The sequence below is a fragment of the Eubalaena glacialis genome, chromosome 4 (assembly GCF_028564815.1).
Source record: "Eubalaena glacialis isolate mEubGla1 chromosome 4, mEubGla1.1.hap2.+ XY, whole genome shotgun sequence".
Classification (NCBI taxonomy): domain Eukaryota; kingdom Metazoa; phylum Chordata; class Mammalia; order Artiodactyla; family Balaenidae; genus Eubalaena; species Eubalaena glacialis.
The window spans coordinates 91,546,711-91,570,186 of NC_083719.1; the positions used below are offsets into that span (position 1 = coordinate 91,546,711).

Here is a 23,476-nt window from a genome sequence, read left to right on the forward strand (position 1 = left end):
ATAAATTTATTGAACTTTTTAAGTGGACAAGTTCTGAGGTTGTTTAAGAGTAAATTTTCAAGTATTTTTTTTCCAGAAAATGATTGTATTTTAAGATAACTAATTTAGCAGTGTCCTTCTGGTCTTCTAATTAAATTTTTTTAAAGGTTGTTTTTTTTTTTTTTTCTGATTTTTGTCTAACTCCAGTATCAGAATATCTTGTGAATTTTTAATTGTCTTTTTTTTTCTGTTTTCTCCTTGTGTTTTTGCTTGCTAGATTATGTTTGTTCAAATGCTAAACATTATGTATAAAAGGTTTTAGAATTTGAGGCTTTAAATGTTGTTGCCTTCCAAAAGAGCAGATTTTATTTTGCTCCAGCAGGCAGTTAAGGTGAGGAACAGATCACTTTAATCTAATCAGGCAGTGGACTGATTCAAAGCTGGGCTTCCTGAGGGTGGATCTATTTCTTGTCAGCTGTTGCTCATAGGGTTTTGCTCTTTAAGGGTCCCAATTTAAGCCAGGGGATTTTGCCAGGGCCCCCCTTCCTTAACAGATAGACCCTAAATGCTAGCTTCTGTTCCCTCTACCCTGTGAGATGGCCCATCAGCTACTGATTTAGAATCAGTAAATGCCTTTAAAGGGAAAGCATAGGCATCAGATATCAAGTTTGCTTTTCTGGGTTTTTCTTCTCTTCTAGATCTTGGCTCCTAAAGCCTTAACTTCCTTGGTAACTCTGAGATGTCTTCAAATATACTTTAAAATATATTTTATTTAGCTTGTTTTCATTGTTCTTGCCTGTACGCTTGTCTACCCCACCATTACTGAGAGCAAAAATTCAGTACATGTGGTTTTAAAAGTTCTTTCACAGACACTAGTGTGTCTTCCTCTTTTATGTCAACCCTCTGGGGCAAGCAGATGAAGAGCATTGTCCCCACTATACAGATGTGGAAACTGAGAATGAGTCAAGGTAAATGATCGTCCCCAAATAGGCAGCTGGTGTGTCTTTTCGTCCAACTCTTCCTCCTCATATGGCCTCACTGTCTTTCTTATTAAATCCAGTTAGCCCCTTTTAAATCATTTCCAAGGGAATAAACTATTGTTTATTGTGTTTATGGAGAATCCCTGATGTATTGGTTGGTCCTATGCAAAACTGTGTATGTATTTAACTCACTCAATCACCCTTCATGTTTTTCTAAGGCATTATTATCCCCATTTTTTTCAAGAACACCAACTGTAGAAATTGATAAGTCATAAAGTCAGGCCTGAAACTCACATCTGTCTGACTACAAACTTTTTTTTTTCATTTCCCAAAAGTGAAAATATTCTCTTTCCAAACAACAAGTCAACATGCAGGAGAACTAGTGCTTATGTTTGGAGATTATGAATTTACCCCATTAATTACCTGACAGAGTCCTAGTATATCAGTCCTAATAGTCATTTCTACTTCAGCATTCCTGGGTCTCTTACTCTTGGTGGAAGTAAATGGAATTTTCAGGACATTGTCTTTAGGAAAAGATTCTAGAAATGGAACTTAGGTCTTTTCTCCAGTCTCCATGGAGTTGTGTCATGGTTGGTATTCTCGTTAACCAAAATCAGAACACATCTGAATTTGTGAAGACTATTGTGTCAAAAATTAGTCATTAATGTAATTGTCTCAAGTGAAGACCTATAAAATCTTATTGTCTAAAAGGATAATTGGTCACTATAATGAGGGCCATTTGTGAGTGCCTTTTGGGGTCCTGGCAGTGGCAGGGCATTTTACTAACCATGATCTCATTTAATCCTCACAGCAACACATATACAAGGTAGGCCTTGATATATACATTTTGTAGACCAGATAACTGAGGATCAGAGTGTTCCGTTAACTACCATTAGGTCACTCAGTTTACGTTGGATCTAATAATTACAACAACAATAATTAAATGAAACTGGACTCAAGTACGTTAGATTCCAAAGCATATGATTTTTCTACCATGCCATGCTGCTGCTATGTAAGCAAATGCCAGTACTCTTAATACTTAAAAATAAAACTTCAAATTAGTAATGTAACATTTTGTTCTGCTTAAGTGTTGGCTTAACTTAAACGTTAATATATATATATATATATACTTGTTTTTCAACCATGGATATTTTATTTTCTTTTTTCTTTTTTTTTTTTTAAATTGATTGATTGATTGATTGCTATGTTGGGTCTTCGTTTCTGTGCGAGGGCTTTCTCTAGTTGCGGCAAGCGGGGGCCTCTCACTATCGTGGCCTCTCTTGTTGCGGAGCACAGGCTCCAGACGCGCAGGCTCAGTAGTTGTGGCTCACGGGCCTAGTTGCTCCGTGGCATGTGGGATCTTCCCAGACCAGGGCTCAAACCCTTGTCCCCTGGATTAGCAGGCAGATTCTCAACCACTGCACCACCAGGGAAGCCCCACCATGGATATTTTAAATACATCTTCCCTTATGCAGTTTTATCTGGCTACGTATGAAGAAAACATATACTTTGATTTGGACTAGATTTAAAGTCTACTTTTCCCAGAAGCTTGGCTCTAAAGGGAAAAATAAAAAGTGAGGTAGTAGAAAGGGACACAGGATAAATGGAGGCTTATTTATTATTTTAAGCTGGCACACTGGTAACACATTACTTTGCTGATGGGAAGGAGGCTACAGGATAGGGAAGCAGGAGAGATCTGTGTGAGAGGGACTTTTATTTGGAACATCCCAGAGAAGACACTGAAGGAATAAGATCTAGAGCCACATAAAAGGATTTGTTTTAAAAAAAAGTTTCCCTCTTCCTCAGAAGCATAGTCAAGCTGCAGAAGAATCAAAGGACCTACAATAGTCGCAACAATTTTGAAAAAGAGGACTTAATATCAGGGCTGGGATGTAATTCTAGCCTACTTACAAACTAACAAGTTAGCCTTGTACACCTTCATGGATGTTGGGAAAAGATATGAGACTCCTGGTCAGAGTCCCATGGGGGCATCACAGCAGGCTCAAATGGATGCCTGCAGACAGAGTAGGGTGTGTTCCAGGAGAGGAAATAACTTATATTGTCCATAAACAGGCAAATGAACAAACAAAATGTACAATGGAATATCATTCACCAATGAAAAGGAATGTTCCTTTGATATATACTGTAACATGGATGAACCTCAAAAACATTATACTAAGTTAAAAAAAAAAAAAAACAGACAGGAAAGACTACATATTTTATGACTCCATTTATCTGGAATTTCCAGAAGGGGCAAACCTATAGAGACAGAAAGCAAAGCAGTGGTTGCCTAGGGCTGGGAATGGGATTGTGTTGGGGGAGAGGAGAGTGTAAGAGGTTTAAGTAGCTCAGACTTGATAGGTTCTATTCTTTCAGTATTGTTGAAGAGAAATTGATCTCCTAACAATGGCTGGGAGAGAATGGAATAGAACACTTGAGGAAAGAAGTGGTAAAGTTTGGAAATGTGAGAACAGACAAGGGCAAGAATAAGGACTTTCCAGAAGCACTAAGGATCTGCCGAGGCCAGAGGCTGTGTGTTTTTGGAGAATCTGGTCTGTGTTAGTTTATATTGTTGGTTAAATCTCTCCATATCTTTAGTACAGTTTTTGACAGCATCTTTTTCCCTTGGTTTTTATCTTACTTTTTGGTTTTCTTTATCTTGATCCCTTTCTTGAGTTCCTCTTCCTCTTTTCATCCCTTAAATGTCTGCCTTTCCTAAAGTTCTTCATACATTCTCCGTAGATAAATTGGATGCTCTCCTGTGGCTTCAGTCACATTGGTGACTGTTGTCTCAGCAGAGATGGAAACAGTATTTTCAACAATCTGTTAGACATTTTCACCTACAAGTCCCATAGGCACCTCTAAATCAATATGTCCTCAAATGAACTCAGCATCTTTCCCTCAACTCTCAATCTTGCTTTTCCTCCCTACCTCTGTGAACTGACTTAACAGCTAAGCTAATCACTGATTTCTCCCTCTTCCTCTCACTTCTCCCTGCCCCCCTCCCCATAATTCTTTCTGTGAGCAGCTCTCAAATCCATTCCCTCTCCCCTTTCCCATTGCTTCTTTCCTTTTGAGCCTTCACCTTCTCTTTCCCATTGCAATAGACTCCTAACTGGCATTAGTTTCACTCTCTTCCATCCATCTATGTTTAAAGCACTCATTTGATCACAGATCAGCCCAGAAGCCTACTCACTACTTTTAGTTCAAGTAAATTCTTTTAAACATGGCAAACAAAACTCCTTATAGTCTGGCCTCATTCTACCATTTCAGATTCACTACCCACTTTATTCTCTTCTCACCACCGTGTTAACCAGAGGACGTTGTCTTCACCCTCAAGTAGCTCACGGTCTAGAAGAGGGAAAGTAAACTGTGATATGGACCCAAATATTACTTTTAATACTACCATCACCTCCAAAAAAGTGTACTAGGCTTATAGAGACAACCACACTATCACAAGATTAAAAAATAAAGGATGACAAGGGACTAAAAAAATAAAGATAAGAATCAGTAGTACACAAAAAACCTATCACAAGATACTTTGCATTTGCTAGAGACTGGTCACAAATTTGGCTGTAAGGATTCATGTGGGGAAGATAAATGCTATAATTGGGGCATAAACACAGTACATTGGTTACAAATTAAGGGGGTCTTCTAAGCCAGAAATGACTTCAGGGAGCTAATAGAGCCTTTTGAGCTGAATCTTAAATGGGAAATAGAAAATTAGCAGGTGAAGGGTAGAGGGAAGGGCAAAGTGATGTCCAAGGCAGAGCACACTGATGGGGGGGTTAGATATGAGTATCTTCATGTCCATCTTAGAAGCTGTTCTAGACAGAAAGCAAGCAATTTTTAGATATTTGTCAGATGAATGATTGAATAAACTCTATGCTCTTCGGCAATTTATATATCTTTGGGTCAGGCTTTTCATTTACAGTATGAGAGAATTGGACTGGGAATCCCTTAGGCCCATTGCCAGGTCTACAATTTGATTTGGCCTCCTCTTTCTCCTATACTGTCAACTCCTTGGCCAGCACCCACAATGATCCACAATTCCCTCACTCTCTCCCTAGCTTCTCAAATTTAACAGGTGCTAGTAGTACCCTTTGAAACTGTTTTTTTTAAAGCATATGAATTTAATACTCTTTGGGAGAGTTCTTAGAAAAAGCATCAATACAGACAAAGGTGACATGAATGTAATAAGAAAAAGCAGTGGATGAAGCTTATGTAGGAGTGGTAGATTTACACAGGGTACAGCAGAATTCATTTAAATACAGTTTTTTATGTAGCAGCATAATGATGTACTGGCAGCCCTTAAAACTTGGTTCCTGAAACTCATATTATTTGGGGCTTTTACCCTGTGTCATTCGATCCTTCAGTACACATTTTCACGAGACCAATGTCTTTCTCATATAAACTTACAGTCATCTAATAACATCTCCATTTAAGAAAAAGCTGCCGTTGGTGGGGAGAGCAGCAGAGCTCTTAATCTTTGTGCCAGGAAGTCTGAGGGCCTCAGGATATGATTGGATTAGAGCTCTTCAGCTGCATTGCCTGTGCTAACTGCTGGGCTGGAGATGAGCTCAATTCAATTTGCAGCAATTAAGGTGACAGAAGCAAATGTACAAAAGTCATATTTTAAAGCAGATCCTTGGAGAGAAATAGGCATTGCCTGTGTTTTCTCATCCTACATGTTTAAAATGATGAGAAGAAAAACAGTCCCAACTGTGGGAAAGAGCATGTGGGCCAACATAGCAAACAGTGGAAGTAAAAGGCATGGTTTTGGAGTGATAACGCCTATTGAGGCCAAAGAATCCCAGCCTGAGAGTCGAAGGAAACACACCCCATTGTGATTCCTTTCCAGATCTCCAGATGTAGCTAGGCCTGTTAGTGACTGAGAGACCTGCAGGAACTGGGACACCAGGGCAGACTTTTGGGTCAGTGTTGTGATTAAAATCCTAGGAGAGATTTTCTTTTTAGCACAGCTTACAATGGAGCAACAGGAAATTGTGCAGCATAGCTAAAAACTACATGGCCCTCGTCCTTTGAAAATGATCTTAAAGCGCTGGTAGCATCTTAACTGCCTTCTTATTATGTAAGAAACATGAAAAGGAAATTACTAAATCTGAAGAGAAATATAGCGATAAGTATGTTTAAATACAAAAGACAAAAATATCAACCAAAATTATTCTCCTATTTTTACAGCTCTAAAACCCCTATAATGATTGAATGTATTGTTGCTTCTAAAAATTGAAGTACTAGTATATTTTGCATAAAGCTATAAACTCTTAACTGTGTATATGTGGTTCAACTTAATTGGCATTTTTTTTTTAATTTCAACTAAATTTTTTGTAGGAATTGTTATTTGTTGCCTCATGAAACAAATACTCTATTTTGCTGAATTGAATCACTTTGATTTTGTTCAAAATAAGTTTCTAAAATGATCCATGTTATTACAATAATATCTAGGAACTATGTAACTGTGAGTTTATTCCTAAGGACATCAATCACGTTTCTACCTGTTGCATGTTGCTTTGGGAAGCATGTATACATACAGCGGTTCTCCCTCTGGATCCATGGCCAGTGTGCTTGCAACAAGTGAGCATCACTTCCCAGTCCAGTACTGTTGTTCTACACGATAAGGAACATAGGCAAAGGAGTTGTCCAGATGTCCATAGTCTGAAATTTTTCTGGCATCCATTCACGTAGCAATTAGTATTGATTCCACAAATGTTTATTGACCGCCTACTATGAGCGAGCTTGGAGCAAGGCTCCATGGGTGATCAAAGCAATAGGCTAAGAATTTTTCCCACAATACCCAGCAGAAGACATCGACCAAACACATCTGCTGTAGTCTTGCTACCTAAATGAAGAGAAAAAGATTGCACGATTTCACTTTCCTTTGCTTGGTCACTAATATCTTCACCTACAATCTTAGCTCTAAGTTACAAACCTGCATTTGCAACTTGAGAAGTTCCCTGCTATTGCTCTTCCTAGTCAGTCATGGATGGCCTGGCTCAACTTATAAAATATTTTAAATTGAATGTCTGAGTTTCAGAGACCTATCCCTGTGACACTCTGATGAACAAATCAGCTGGGAACAAAATTCCTTTTAGCAGAAGGAGCCTGGAAGAGAAACAGTTGAGTTCTGATGGTAGGACCAAACTATGGTGTGCAGAGTTCACATGAGACGAGGTGGGGAAGGCACCTGCGTTTGTGCTCCTGCCCCACACGTCTGCTCTAGAGATGTTTCTGACAAAAAAATTAATAAATTTCTTGGCTGTACAAACCTTAGTATAACATATATTACATCTATGATGATGTATTTATTAGTAATTTCTCCACTATCTGTGGTCTCATCTGGGGCAGAACCCAAATCTTATTCTTTATTAAATCCAGCAAGTACCTGGCTCACATTAGGCAGTTAAAAATATTGATTAAATATCATTACCCCATCCTCACAATCTAATCCTCACTGTAGTCTTGGTCCTTTCTCTTAGAACAGCTTCCCTTCTCTCCAATCCCATACTCCTCCCCTACACCTATCCTACCCCCAGCTCCCACTCTCCCTACAGCTAGAAAACTTCTGTACGTCCTTCAGGTCTGAACTACCTCTGGAATCCTTTTCTCACCCTGCATAGCCTTCAGAATAAATTGCCTGCCCTTTCTAGGAGCTCCCAGGCCATTCTCTAATATCTCTATCACAGCGTTTAGCACACTGTGTTGATTGTTGTCTGTCTACTCATACCAAGAGAAACCCCATGAGTGCAGAGGCCATGTCTGGTTTACTACTGAGCGCCCAGCACGTAGTGGTCATTCCATAATATTTATTGAATAAATAAATGAATGGATATATTTGTTAGAATGCATCCTCTCCATTAATTAGATGAAGTATATTACTAATTTAACATATATATTATAGAAAATTAATGAAATTTTCACCATTCTTCTTACACCTACTACTCTTACCTCTATGCTACCTGAAAACAGGTCCCAAGAAAATTCACTCCTCCATCCAGCCAGTCACTAGACATTCACACAAGGACATGTTCTGAACACAGGCATTTAACCCTAAATTATATCAAAATGAAAATGCATAAATATCATATTTAGGTCAAAGCTTGAGACTTCATAATAAAGCAAATGATAGAGAGGAAATTCTAGTGGCTGAAGCACTTCCTTTCTGAGGGGTGGGGATGCTCATAAGAACTCATGTGTATTTAACAGACAAGGAGGGATTCCCATCAGGAAGGCTGCACATGGTTGTGCAAGTTGGTTCTGTAACAACCCTGAAGAATACTTCTTGCATAAACTAAGCCATGAGTAGCACTCCCTGGAGGGGTATCACAAAGCTGTTGTGGTAAAGCTCTAGTCTTGAAGAGTGACTATGGGAAAATCCACACTGTTTGTGGCAGGCAGGAGGTAATTGATTCTCTCCCCTTCTGGGGAGAATGGGAGATGGAAAAAAATGTTAATTATCAGCCATTCTTTTCCATCATCTTTGTAACAACTCCCTTCCTTTAACAACTGGAGAAAACCAAGCAGGTGCAGCACACAGAGGACGCACTAATTACATTTGTGTTGGCTGATGGATGTACCACAGAATCCACATTTAGGGAGCAACGCAGAGGATGATGCAATGGTAGCCAAAGTTCTCAACTTACACTGACACAATAGTCCTTCTTTTCCCCTTCTCTCATACTCCATTTAACAATGTTCAGAAAGTATAGTTCAAGAAACCATTTCAATTAAAATTTTAGTAAGTAGATTATGTAACTTAATCATGAGTTGGAAAAATTCGTATTCTAAGGAAATATCATATGAAAACTTATTTTTAAGAACCAATTAATAATAACCCCCTGAATATTTTAATCTATTTTCACATTTTATTTGACCCTGGTGCATAACAGGTATCCAATAAATAAAAAGGTGAGGAGGGATATTCCATCTTTCATCCTTTAAAAATATGATGAATTTGTGTTTCTTGGCAACGTTCAAAATAATTGAATGGAGAAAGTCGTTGGAATTTTTGCATCAATATAGTTTTTCTGGATCTTAATAATTATGATCATTAAGATATCTTCTTGTAATACATCTTTTTTATTTTGTCCTATCTGTTCTGTTCATGCCCTATTTTGTAAACATTTTCAAAATTCAGCTTCTAGCACCAGCTACTTTGAGAACTTAAAACTTCTTGCTGCAACATTAAAGAAAAAAGGTACTTTCTGAAAAATAACTATACTATTTGAGGTACTAACCATCTAAGAAAAATTTCAATCCAAAATTACAAAAAGTCAACAATTTTTTAGAATTGTTTTTTGTTGTTTTGCCTCATGTTTTGAATTGACCTTTTTCAAATGTCTTTACCACAACTTTTTGTCAGCTGAAAACATCTCGTGCAAGTTGGTGATCTACAGTCTATCAAAAATATGTTTTCTCTTGAAATTCTGGGAAGACAGAAACCACAACAAAGTAGTCTTTCAGTCTTCCCAAATATCCCCATAAGAATAGACAGAGAAACTAGGACTAAAAAACCAAAACCTCACTGACAGTATCTATAGCAAAACCAGATGACAAGGTATCTCCATGAAGCTAAAATATGAGTGAATGAGGACAAACTAATTACCATTTGCAAGGGCCACATGGTATTAGCATTTATGTAAGAAGAAGCAAAGGAAGCAAGAGGGCATGTGATGGAACTAAGAATAGGAGAACACTCAAATCTCTAAAATCTCCAAATCTTTGGGAGCAGGATGGGCCAGTATAAGAAGAAAGCTGAGGGCTTTTTGGTATGCAAATTTCCAAGAAGTGCGAGGGCTACACCCACAGTAAGGTTTGAAGAGACTAATGCAGTCAAGGCCCTGTGAACTCATGCAATTAATATCTAAAGCCTCTTTGGGGGGGAAAAAACCTGTGTTTAGGAGAAACTTCTGGAAAGAGACTTTAGTAATCAGAGCAGAGATGGTAGAGGAAAGGGAATGATGTTCCAGATAGAGAAGAGATCTCAGAAGGTATGAGGTCCAATTTTTGAATGCTTCATGAAAGTAACCAGAAAGTTGAGAGCCATGAAACTAGAATAGATATCCTGACTTATCACTCTTTCAAAAGGTTAAGAAAACAAATTTAACTTAAAAATAAACAGCAGAGATGTGGCTCAGTTAATTACAATACAAAATGATTATAAGAGGACAGAAAATAAGGAGTAGAATAGGGTCCCCTTAGGCAGTGAAAGCATGTCGGGAGGATATGCCCACAAAATAGATGAAATTATAACTTAATATTGCAAAATAAACTAAAATTAAGAAAATCATAGTAAAAAGAACAATGTAAATCAAAAGTAGAAAAACTTTAAAGTATGCTTGTTTTACAATATTAGTTTCAGGTGTACAACATAGTGATTAAATATTTTTATAGATTATACTCCACTTAAAGTTATTATAAAACAATGGCTATATTTACCTGTGCTGTTCAATATATCCTTGTTGCTTATATGTTTTATACATAGTAGTTTGTGTCTTAATCCCTTACCCTTATCGTGCCCCTCCCTACTCCCCTCTCCCCATTGGTAACCACTTGTTTGTTCTCTTTGTGAATCTGTTTCTGTTTTGTTATATACATTAGTTTGTTTTATTTTTTAGATTTCACATATAAGTGATAGCATAGAGTATTTGTCTTTCTCTGTCTGACTTATTTCACAAAGCATAATTCTCTCTAGGTCCATTCACATTGTTGCAAATGGCAGAATTTCATTCTTTTTTTTTTTAATTGTTACAAATATTTATTAAAAAGTGCAATTCAAAGTTTAGGCAAGTACGTCATTGCAAACCACACACACACAAAGGGAAAACAAAAGCCCAACACAAACAAAAAAACAAGATACAAACAAAACAAGAAAAAAAAGTTAGCATGCTAAGGAATGGACCCCAAGAGATGAGGAGACAGAAGTCAAAGCTAGAACTCTACCCAGATGTTGCTGTGCTTCCCAAGTGCAAAAGAAGATGATGAGGAGAGACCTGCAGCCTCTACCACTAAGTGCTGGCTCTGGGTTCAGCTGCTACTTCAATATTAGGTTTTCATCAGGAAGGTTATAAAAGTATCCTATATACATGTGTACATGTATATAGGAGGCATTTTAAAAGTCATCAGCAGCTTGAAATGTATAGTGTCTCAGCAGTTTCAGCTACTAAAGCCCAATTAAAGCATCTGTCATATAAATTTGGATTGGCTCAGTTATTTGAATGGATGATAAAATTGAATTCTGAATGAAAATGGCTGAGTAATATTCCATTATGTATATATACCACATCTTTATCCATTCATCTGTTGATGGGCACTTAGGTTGCTTCCATATCTTGGCCATTGTAAATAATTCTGCTGTGAACATTGGGGTGCATGTAACTTTTTGAATTAATGTTTTCGTTTTCTTTGGATATATACCCAGGAGTGAAATTGTTGGATCATATGGTAGTTCTATTTTCAGTTTTTTGAGGAACCTTTATACTGTTTTCCAGTATGGTTGCACCAATTTACATTCCCACCAACAGTGCACAAGAGTTCCCTTTTTCCCACATCCTTGCCAACATTTGTTATTTGTGGGTTTTTTTATGATAGCCATTCTGAAAGGTGTGAAGTGATATTTCACTATGATTCTGATTTGCATTTCTCTGTTGATCAGTGATGTTAAGCATCTTTATATGTGCCTATTGGCCATCTGTAGGTCTTTTTTGGGTAAATGTCTATTCTGGTCTTCTGCCCATTTTTTAATCAGCTTGCTTGTTTTTCTGATATTGACTTGTATGAGCTCTTTATATATGTTAGATATTAATTCCTTATTGTTCATATCATTTACAAATATTTTCTCCCATTCAGTAGGTCGTCTTTTCATTTTGTCAGTGGTTTCCTTTGCAATGCAAAAGCTTTTAAATTTAATTAGGTCCCATTTGCTTACTTTCGCTTTTACTTCTTTTGCTTAGGAGGCAGATCTGATAAAATATTGCTATGATTTATTTCAAAGAGTGTTCTGCTTACAATCTCTTCTAGGAGATTTATGGTTTCAGATCTTACATTTACGTCTTTAATCCATTTTGAGTCTATTTTTGTATATGGCGTGAAGAAATGTTCTAATCTCATTCTTTTACAAGTAGCTGTACAGTTTTCCCAGTACCACTTATTGAAGGGACTGTCTTTTCTCCATTGTATATTCTTTCCTCTTTTGTCATATATTAATTGACTATAAGTGTGTAAGTTTATTTCTGGGCTCTCTATTCTGTTCCATTGATCTATGTATCTGTTTTTGTACCAGTTCCATGCTGTTTTGATTACTGTAGCTTTGTAGTATAGTCTGAAGGCAGGGCGCGTGATACCTCCAGCTTTGTTCTTTTTTCCCAAGATTGCTTTAGAAACTTGGAGTTTTTTATGGTTCCATAGAAATTTTAGGATTATTTATTCTAGTTCTGTGGAAAATGTCATGGGTAGTTTGATAGGGATTGCATTAAGTCTGTAGATTGCTTTGGGTAGTATGGAAATTTTAACAATATTAATTCTTCCAATCCAAGAACATGGGATATCTTTTCATTTCTTTGTATCACCTTCAATTTCCTTCATCAGTGTTTTATAGTTTTCGAAGTATAGGTCTTTCACTTCCTTGGTTAAGTTTATTCCTAAGCATTTTATTCTTTTTGACATAATTTTAAACAGGATTGTTTTCTTCCTTTCTCTTTCTGGTAGTTCATTATTAGTGTATTGAAAAGCAATAGATTTCTGTATATTAATCTTGCATCTTGCAACTTGCCTGAATTCATTTATTAGTTCTTATAGTTTTTTTGTAGAGACTTTAGGATTTTCTATATTACAGTATCATGTCATCTGCAGATAGTTACAGTTTTACCTCTTCCCTCCCAATTTGGATGATTTTACTTCTTTTTCTTGTTGGATTTCTGTGGCTAAGACTTCCAAAACTGTGTTAAATAGAAGTGGAGAGCGTGGACATCCTTGTCTTGTTCCTGATTTTAGAGGAAAGGCTTTTAGCTTTTCACTGTTGAGTATGATGTTAGCTATGGGTTTGTCTTAAATGACCTTTATTATTTTGAGATATGTTCCTTCTATACCCAGTTTGATGAGAGTTTTTATCATGAATGGATGTTGAATTTTGTCAAATGCTTTTTCTGCATCTATTGAGATGATCATGTGATTTTTATCCTTCCTTTTGTTAATGTGGTGCATCACATTGATTGATTTGCAAATATTGAACCATCCTTGCATCCTTGGGATAAATCCCACTTGATCATAGTGTATGATCCTTTTTTATATATTGTTGAATTTGGTTTGCTAATATTTCGTTGAGGATTTTTGCATCTACATTCATCAGAGATATTGGCCTATAATTTTCTTTTTTTTTGTATTGTCTTTGGAGTTTTGGTATCAAGGTAATGGTGGCCTCAGAGAATAAATTTTGGAGTTTTCCCTCCTCTTAAATTTTTTGGAATAGTCTGAGAAGGATAGATATTAATTCTCTTTTATATGTTTGCTAGAATTCCCCTGTGAAGCTGTCTGCTCCTGGACTTATGTTTGCTGGGAGTTTTTTTTTTTTATTACAAATTCAATTTCAGTACTACTGATCAGTCTGTTCAGATTGTCTGTTTCTTCCTGATTTAGTCTTGACAGGTTGTATGTTTCTAGAAAATTTTCTATCTCTTCTAGGTTGTCAAATTTGTTGGCATTTAACTGTTCATGGTATTCTCTTATGATTTTTTTTGTATCTCTGTGGTATTTGTTGTTATTTCTCTTCTTTCATTTCTTATTTTGTTTATTTGGGTCCATAAAGTAGAAAACCTCTTATATGTGTGTAATTGCATACCCCAAAGAAGAAAACCAAAACAATGGAAGAAAACAAATATGAAACATTCTAACTCAGGAAAATTCTTGAAATTAAAAAAGGAAAGACTTTAATTTCAAAGAATAATTTCTTGCCCAAATCTATACAAAAAGAGCAAGTCATTTATTTGGAAAAGAAAAGCAGATGAGAGAGAGTGAGTGAGGGAATGGGAGAGAGGATCTACAGGTAAAAAGAGAATAAGAGACATATCAACCAATCAATTGCATGGACCTTATTTGGATATTGATTCAAAAAAACAAACAAACAAATTTTAACATGTTCAAGACAATTAGAAAGTTGAAACACTGCATATTTGATAATATTAAGGAATTGTAATTTATAGATATAATGGCATTATAGTTATAATTTTTAAAAGGTCCTTTATTTTTAGAGATACCTCCTTAAATATTTATGAATGAAATTATATGATGTCTGATATTTGCTTTAAAATAATAAAGGAGGAGGGGAAGTAATTAATTAGATAGATAAAACAACATTGGCCATGAATTAATAATTGCTGAAGCAGTGTGACAGTTAAATGGGATGGTTCATGGTATATTGTCTACTTGGTATATGTTTAAAATGATTTGCAATACAAAGTTTAAAAAGAATTTTTTGTCCTCAATAGGATGGAAACTTCAAGCCTAGGCAAAATAAATGTTTTCCATTTTCCTAAATAAACCTAAAGACTTCTAGAGTGCCAACTTATGGAAATCTTTCCCCTCGTGTCATGGTAGCCTGCTGCAATTGTTTAGATAAATCTTCTTTAATGTTAATTTAACTTCTTTTAACATCTACTCAACTGGATGCGTGTGTCTGAGAAGCATTTCATGTTTTTTTTTTTAGGATTGTGGAAAAGGGATATTATAGTGAACGGGATGCTGCAGATGCTGTCAAACAAATCCTGGAGGCAGTTGCTGTAAGTATGAAGTGACAGCTATAGTGTTACTCTGGGTAATGTCTTCCTTTTACAGAATCATCATTTAGGAAGTATATATCTGTGACAAGCCGTAAAATTTACAGAAAAACAGTATGAAATATTTACTAGAAAATGTTGAACAAATTTATATTTTCTATTGATAACTCAAACTCTGAAAGATGCAGTCCTCATATATAATGCCATAAGTTTGTAAAAATCATTTCCGTTCTATTATTATGAATCAGATCAGACTTTGGTGCCTATAGTTGTTCTTTTCTCTCTCTTTCCATTTCTTTAGTTTATCTCTTTATTGTTTTTGTTGTTTGGTAAGGGAGTGGAAAAGTGTTCAAGGAGATAAATATAGACCTTAGAGCATAGAGGTTATTAATTTTTCTTTCAAGAGAAGAAATGAGTAAATTAGGAGAAAAATTCTGACAATTTTATTTTTTTAAAGGGAGAAGTATGTTAACATTTTAAACTGGAATAAAGTTTTGTAAGTTAATGATGAAAACATGGACACACATTTACCAAAAAATATATATATATCTATAATTTTGAGAAGTTGGTTTGTATTGAATTAATAAGGAAATATTTGCCTAAATAAAACGGACTCAACTGGTGCAAATCTTCCTATAGATTAGTGGTGTCTAGTATGTCCTGGGACACTTTGGTGATTTATTTATTGTATATAAATCCAGAACAAATTATTCTCTGAACAAACAGGATGGGGCCCAAAGGGACATATTTATTAGGATCAGTTAAAGAGACAAATCTATAAAATATGCCCAGAATTAATATATATTCTATTAATCAGAGTCAGTTATATAACTAAAATCATTAGTCAATATCTTGAGGAGCCACAGTCACACAAGTACATGTCCTATGAATTTTACCTACAACCAAAACAAGAAGGAGGGAAGGAGGAAGGAAGGAGGGAGGGAGTGAGGAAGGGAGAGAGGGAGGGAGAACTCTTGATACCTAACAAGCTTATGTACCAATTGTGGGTGGAAAAAAAAAAATCCAGTCTTCGCAATCTTTGCATAGGGCTGCTAGAAATAGAAGATCTGTGATCTAACAAAATCCATTATTGAGATATCAACGCCAAGTTCATATGGCTTTATAACCCAGACTTTCCAAATTATTTTTTCCTATAAAGTGTTTTGATCTTTTTGCTATGGTGGGGGATTAAAAGTTTGAATTTGGGGTGGATAAAAGCTGGAGAAGATGCCATGGAATTTCACTTTAAATATACAATGCAGTTCCTGATTATATGAATTTTGAATATCAAATTCATCTTTTCACCACACCTAAAATAACCACTCCATTCCAGATTTTTCATCAGATACAATATATTTACCATCTTGGCTTCCTAAGCTTGCCAACTTGGGGATCGTTTTTAACTTTTCCATCACCTTCTCTCCTCACATCCACCTTCCCAACTTCAGTTGAATCTCTCTTCAAGTATCCATGAACATAATCCTGCTCCCTATGTCATGCTATGACTATTTCTGGCATGACTTTAAAAAACACTTCTGGTTGCTTCCAATTCCTATCTCTAAATATATGTCTGTATATGTCTATCAATCCTCCTTTGCAGTCACTGTTTTCATTTTGTCCCTTTTGAGTTCAGTAATGGTAGTTTTATGCCTTTCTTAAATACTTATTTTAAATCTTCTTTTTTTACTACTGTGTTCCATAGATTATCTATTCAAGTAAATTTGCTGGCAGTGGCCCACTATCACTTTCCTCAAATCAGGCAGGCAGCTGGTATAGCAGTTAAGAGTACTTTGGGAGTCAAACAGAGCTGGGTTCCGTTTCTAGATGTATGAGCTTGGGTCTATCACTAAACACCTCTGAGCCTCAGTTTCTGCATGTAAAATAGGCATAACATTCAACCTAACAAGGTTGTGGAAAAGACTAAATGAGATAAGGTATGGAAATCATAGCAATCTACAAAAAAGAGGGAAAAGAGGGTAAGCAACTTCAGACTCAGAATATTCATTTAAAGATGTATTACATCTTTTAAATATATATATACATATACACTCAACAGCTGAGTACTAAAATAAAAGACAAATGACAATGGTAGGTGCTCAAAAATATTTGCTGAATAAATAAATGAAAATTTATCAAAATAGTCAGAAATAACCACTATTCTATGTTTTGTCTTTCTAGATGATGTCATATTTACTGAAACATTCTTATCATGTTTCTACTCAATTCATATGAAACAAAACTATGTAATTTGCTTCCATTCATAAGATTCTTTTCTACTCCCTTACTATCATTTAATTCTTTTCCTTTCATTCAAAACTTACCTTCTTCAATATGTTTTTTCTGGTTGCCTCCATACATTTAGGTCAGCTCTTGACTCTTTTGGCTTATCACAGTGGGCATGCTTCAATTTAGTGATACCTCAGGTGGCTGACTGGGAGAATTCTCATTCAGTGAATGAGATATGGATGCTTTCAGCATCAGGATTTTCCACCTGTTGGAGTTACATCAATTGAGGGATAAAAGAGCCACCAGTAGAGATGGAGATGGAGGTGCTCCACATAGAACACAGGGACTAGAGTTCCTAGAACTCTATTTCAGGTCTGCAAAGATGGATTGGTTAGTCTACTGCTAATCTTAAATTTAAAACAAAAACTGTGTTATTTTACCTACTCATAAAGCTCTACAAAGCTCCAGTTTAGGAAGCAGGTTACCGCATTCAAGTCAAACATTCTTTGAAAGAAGTTTTATAAAAATCAGAGTTTCTCTGATTGCTGCCCCTAAGGGTTAACTTAGAGGAAAAAATTAATTTCCCTCAGTGTTTCACAGGTAGAAAGCAAGCAATTTAAAACTTGTGAGAAGTAGCTGACATTTATGAAATAGTTTATTGTCAACTACATGGCTATAGATAGCTATAAAAATAAGACAGTTAGGAACTCAAAGTAATCCGTGATATATCTCACATTTCCTCTGAATCACACACTTTTTTTCTTTTCTCAGTCTCTCCATCTCTTTTATTGCCTCTTCTTTTTTTGTTTTTTTAGAAATTTCACGTATTGTCTGAAACATTTATATTAACGTATTTCCATACAAATAACCCAAAGACAGTTCAGTATTAAATCACACACTTTTAAGACTGTATCTAGGCTGGTTTTTGAAAGCACAGAAGTAGAAAACTTAAAGATTAAAAATTTCTTGGGAAATATGTCGCAGGCATAATTACCCCCCTTAGGCAACAAATCTTGTAATCCTTCTCTTCCTCCCCACTTCATCCCAATTCTTGCCCCAAATATTTCACACTATTTGTCTGACTGTTATCTTGCTCCTTCTGCATTTTAGCTTTAAATAGCATTTTTGAAAGCTTTTATAATGAATATGAAAGATGTTTCCCCCTTTGCATTTGAATTCATTCCGTTAGTCTTTAAGTGCAGATCTTTAAGCCTTCTTGAGTAGTCTGTCTTCCTGAAATGAATTCCAGGTTGTCCCAAGTTAAACAGTCTAGTCAGTCTGGACATTCAGGAAGGGTCATCGTGTCATGTGTCATAAAGCACAAGGCCAAACCTTAAAGCCCTGCTTTTCCATTTAATTGTAGAGATAACCAGGGAATGTTTCATCTCCTCTGGCAGCTCACTATTGCCACCACCTCTAGTTCTTTCCTTGTTATCATTGCTATCCTACTGTTCCTCTGTTTTCAAAAAAATTGCTGTCCTTCTCTTTTTTCCACCCCTAATACTGCCTCCCCTCTTTTGCTAACCACAGTTCTCTTGGGCATGTATTAATTTCAAAGCCATGAACTTGGAGCCTGGAGAAACTTGTAATATAGAGTATACACTGAATTTAATAAAATAAAAGGAAATGGTTGAAAAAATATTAAATATGTTTGCTATCCCAACACATAGATTTTTTTTGTTCAAATTGTTTTAAATATTATGGTGATGGGCGTGAAGAGCTGCAGACAAAAGCATCCAACCCTTTCAGGTTATGGAAAAAAATATGGTATCTGAACATCAAAGAAAAACAGGAAATAGACATGATTATAAGGATGCAGAAATAGTCGAAGCTCCTTTTGGTAAATTTTTAAAAACCTGTAATCTCCCCTAAAAAAGAACAAATTTAGCCTATTAGAGAATCAATCGATAAAGAACAATGACTAGATAGTGAAGAACTGGAAAGGCAAAAGGGGAACACTAAGCTAATGTATTGTAGAGCTAGCAGCTTCGAGAGGCAGCCTCCTCTTGGACTGGAGAAACCAAGTAAAGAGTTTGAGATTATTAAAATTTAGAAGTTTAAAGGAGGTGCTCTATAGACCTGTGTGAAAGTTCACTGCTTGGCTAGGCTGGTGTCTCTTTTCTGACCTCAGAGGCGTTGCCCATGCAGCGGGCACTCAGACCTTTGAGAACGGTGTTCTGGCCAGCTAGTGCTGGTATTACTGAAGAGGGACTCTGGGATTGGTTCTGTGAGCACTGGAAAAGTGCAAACTGGAATTAGCAGCTGCTATCGGAATGATCTGCCACTGCGGGGTTAAAAACTGTTTCAAAGGTACATGGGAAGAACAAGCAGAAAAACAGACTCAGAAAGGGAGCAAGTCCCTTCATCCTCTTCAAGCCTTCTACTCTCTTCCTAGTGCCCTCTAATAGCAGAGCCAAACAGGAAGCCAGCAGAGGAAAAGCGTCACTTGTAACTCAAGTCCCCACTTCACGAAGCGGACTATAGAAGGGCAGATATAAAGTTGAGATACAATAGCTTAATAAATGATACCGGAAGTTATTTGAAAACAAAAATCAATTCTCAAAATTTGTTTCTATTCATAGACTCTTTGAAGTCTTCATAGTCTTTACTAATGTGTGTGAAATGGTTCTAGAGGTCAATGAATTCAAAACAAGTGCAGCAGCATTAAAAAAAATTACCATCTAGGGACTTCCCTGGTGGCGCAGTGGTTAAGAATCCGCCTGCCAATGCAGGGGACACGGGTTAGAGCCCTGGTCCGGGAAGATCCCACATGCCGCGGAGCAACTAAGCCTGTGCACCACAACTATTGAGCCTGTGCTCTAGAGCCCGCGAGCCACAACTACTGAGCCCGTGTGCCACAGCTACTGAAGTCCTTGCGCCTAGAGCCCGTGCTCCGCAACAAGAGAAGCCACCGCAATGAGAAGCCTGCGCACCGCAACGAAAAAGTAGCCCCCGCTCGCTGCAACTAGAGAAAGCCCACGCGCAGCAACGAAGACCCAACGCAGCCAAAAATAAATAAATGTATTAAAAAAAAATTACTGTCTATATTTACTACCAAGTACTATGCTTGATAACATTTATAGGTTTAATGGGCAGTATGTACGTCATTCAACTTTACATTATTTGACACGTTTAAGCCTTCTTCCACCTGACCTCTTATTCCTGTTGACAGAACCAATCTACTTTTATAAAGATGGAAAAGGCTAAAACTTCTTCTCCCACCCTCCCTTGCAGCTAGGCAAGGGCATATGACCTGATCCTCACCAATGAGTTTTGATGGGCAGTCTGCTTGTGAGTTATTAGAAAAGTTTCCCTTTAATAAAAGGAGAGCCAGGGGAGGAAAGGTCTTTTCTCTTTTTCACTGTCATATTGGAGTCTGCGTATGAAGCTGGGAACTGCTTTTGCTGTCTTGTAATTATGAAGAGAAACATAACAATGTTGAAGAAGGCAGAGGAAAAAGTAGACATCACTGGAATTCTCCTGCTTGATATCTCATAGATTATAATGTTTCTCAAAATTTCTGCCACTTTAAATTGTATATCTTGTTACTAGAAGCAAAAAGATACTGAACTTCTTCTTAAATAAACTTTTGAGTATATACTAATAATGGTTCTGTGTTCAGAGCAAATTGTATAGTTTTCCGTCTATCTAAACATAACATGAAGGGCATACTCCTAGATAAAAAGATTCTGGTCCCTCACATTTCTAAAAACTGAGCTTCACTGAACATAAAACACACATCCATACTGATAAATGAGGATTAAATATGATTTGAAGGGACACTGATGTTTAAGGTCATTAACAATAAGCTTGCTTCTGACACTTGTTCTTTGTTTTTGTGAGTATTGTTCCTGCTTGGGTCCACTTATTGTCAATAAAAAGATTCTTCTGGGGCTTCCCTGGTGGCGCAGTGGTTGAGAATCTGCCTGCCAATGCAGGGGACACGGGTTCGAGCCCTGGCCTGGGAAGATCCCACATGCCGCGGAGCGGCTGGGCCCGTGAGCCACAATTACTGAGCCTGCGCGTCTGGAGCCTGTGCTCCGCAACAGGAGAGGCCGTGATAGTGAGAGGCCCGCGCATCGCGATGAGGAGTGGCCCCCACTTGCCGCAACTGGAGAAAGCCCTACGCGCAGAAACGAGGACCCGGCACAGCCATAAATAAATAAATAAATAAATAAATAAAATAATTAAAAAAAAAAAAAAAAGATTCTTCTGAGGACTTAATTAAGCAATGAGAGACTAAGAAAGAAAATGGGGGGGGGGGGTGGGTGTTTAAGTTTGTCGGTTCCTGTGGTATTTACATTTTTTTCTGGGGAGATTTTGTCTCTTGTTACTTCCATTTGAACGTTGATCTCTGGAGGGTGGATTTTAATGCAAGGCTCAGGCATTAAAACACTATAATGATAATTTTACCAGTAAAAAGTAAAAGTGGTTATATATTCTTACTAAGAATTGAGAGATTACATTCACCAGAGAAGAAATAACAAATAGTTCTGTTAATGTTATAATTTTTTTATTTATAAACATAGAATAAAATAGATCAATGGCTTAGGCATAGCATAGATATTTTATCAAAAAAAATTTGGAGCAAAAAAATACCTACATTCTGAAAATTATAGCTCAATATTAAGAACCTGGAGATCTAAAAATAATGCCTGGGAAGGAGGTTCCTTTCTCATTAAATGTTTCTGTACATCATTATCGACAATGATATCAAAAGTTTATCAAATTCTAAGTGGCCTTCTCTCTTTTGATTCCAGGGAATCACAATAAATTCTAGAGTAAATATCTAGGAATTTTCCAAGTACTGTATACAAAATATCATGTTAATTGTTACATTCTAAATGACTTGTTTTTTCTGTAAATGTTGAATGATGTCAGTAATTCAATTCAGCCATTAGCTGATTCTCTGGTATGTGTCAAAATCTTGGATACAGAGATTAAGAAGTTCATTAGTTCATAGAGCAGATAGATACATAAGCACATAGCTGTAAGATGACATATGTGCACCAATTGATGCATTTTGCAACTTCAAAGACATCAGGGAGGGTGAAACCTATTCAAAACATCTAGAATGAAACTGAGTCAGAAAAATCTTGCCAGAGGATGTTATGTCTGTGTTGGGTTTTGAAAGAAAAATTGCTGTTTAGTAGGCAGCCAGTATGAAAAAAAGGGGATACCAGGAATACTCCTTTTCTCCCACAAATTTTTATAGAACATAGTAGACCAAAGATGCAAAGGCATGAACTGCTGGTCTTTGGATATTGCTAGAAAGTAAAGTACACTTGATGAGAACTGGGGTTTGAGCAAGAGGTATGGATCCTGTCCAGAGAGGCTTACATGAAAGAAGTTCCCATGTTTCTGTAGATGAGGAGACCCTGAGGGACTTTTGCTGCAGGACCATCATCCTTCATGGCAGCATGAAGTCCAAAAGCAGGGCAGCCAGTTAAGAGGTTATGAAAATGTCCAGTCAAGAGATGAAAAGCATCTAAAAGGACATGATTTGTGATTCTATGAATGAAATATGCTAACACCTAAGCCCAGGATTCCCCTTGGGTCTTCACTGCCAATATTTATGAATGTTACATATGTGAAGACTTAGAGATTATGAGAAATAAACTAGAGTGGGGAACATGCATAGAAGAGGACTTAGAGGATTGATAAGAAATTCTCGTCAAACTTTCCCACCTTTATTAACATTACAATGCATTCTCTTCTCCTCACCTCTCTGCCCACTTGCTCTCTGAGGCTTTACTCCATTCTCTTCCATACAGTCACACAGTTCCTCTAATGAACTTTTTCTTCAATTCCTATTTTCTTCGCCTACATTTTTTTTTTCCTTTTGTACTCTCTTTTGCCTCTCCTCTAGCTGAGAACAAATGATGAATAAAACAGCAGCAAAAAATAACAAACATTTTAAGAGACCAACCAAAGCCTCTAGCCCAGGATGACCATATTCCCTACACACAACATGCACTGTAGGTCCTGAGGAGAGCTACAGAAAGTAAACATGAGACACAGTCCCTGCCTGGAAAGATTTAACAAGAAAAAGAGGGTAAAAAATAACATCTAAGTTATCTTTCTTAGAAGGAAACACCTTGGGATTGAGATGAATGTCTTCACTATTGCAAAAGCCCATTGAAATGTCATGCACATGAGGTTACTGTGTAGATATGACCTGATTCTTACTTGATGTCCTTGCATTACAGTCTTTAGAAGTTCATTCACAGCTGTTCTGTCAGGCTTCAGTTGCTAAAGGAACGAGATTCACAGAATCCTTGACTTTGGAGCAGGAGAATTGGATAACCTCAAGTAAGGGTAGGAAAAATTTTTCTAGTTAACAGTGGCAGTATTAAAAAAAAAAAAAAGCACAAAAAAGGAAACAAAATGTAGTAATAGAGATCTACCCGCAGTTTCCTCATGAGGTCAGGAAAGGCACACATTGTTTCTGTTTCTATAGATGACCTACAAAGATTTAATGTGAATAAAGAAAAAGAAAAAAGA

At 36.7% G+C, this 23,476-nt stretch overlaps 1 protein-coding gene across 1 annotated transcript in view; it reads left to right on the forward strand.

Moving 5' to 3' along the window:
- Window positions 1-23,476, forward strand: part of CAMK4 (calcium/calmodulin dependent protein kinase IV) — a 216,827-nt gene that overhangs the window by 137,007 nt on the left and 56,344 nt on the right. The window contains exon 5 of the mRNA XM_061189506.1: window positions 14,677-14,749. Coding sequence (XP_061045489.1) covers window positions 14,677-14,749 — 73 coding nt within the window. The remainder of the gene's footprint in view (window positions 1-14,676; window positions 14,750-23,476) is intronic.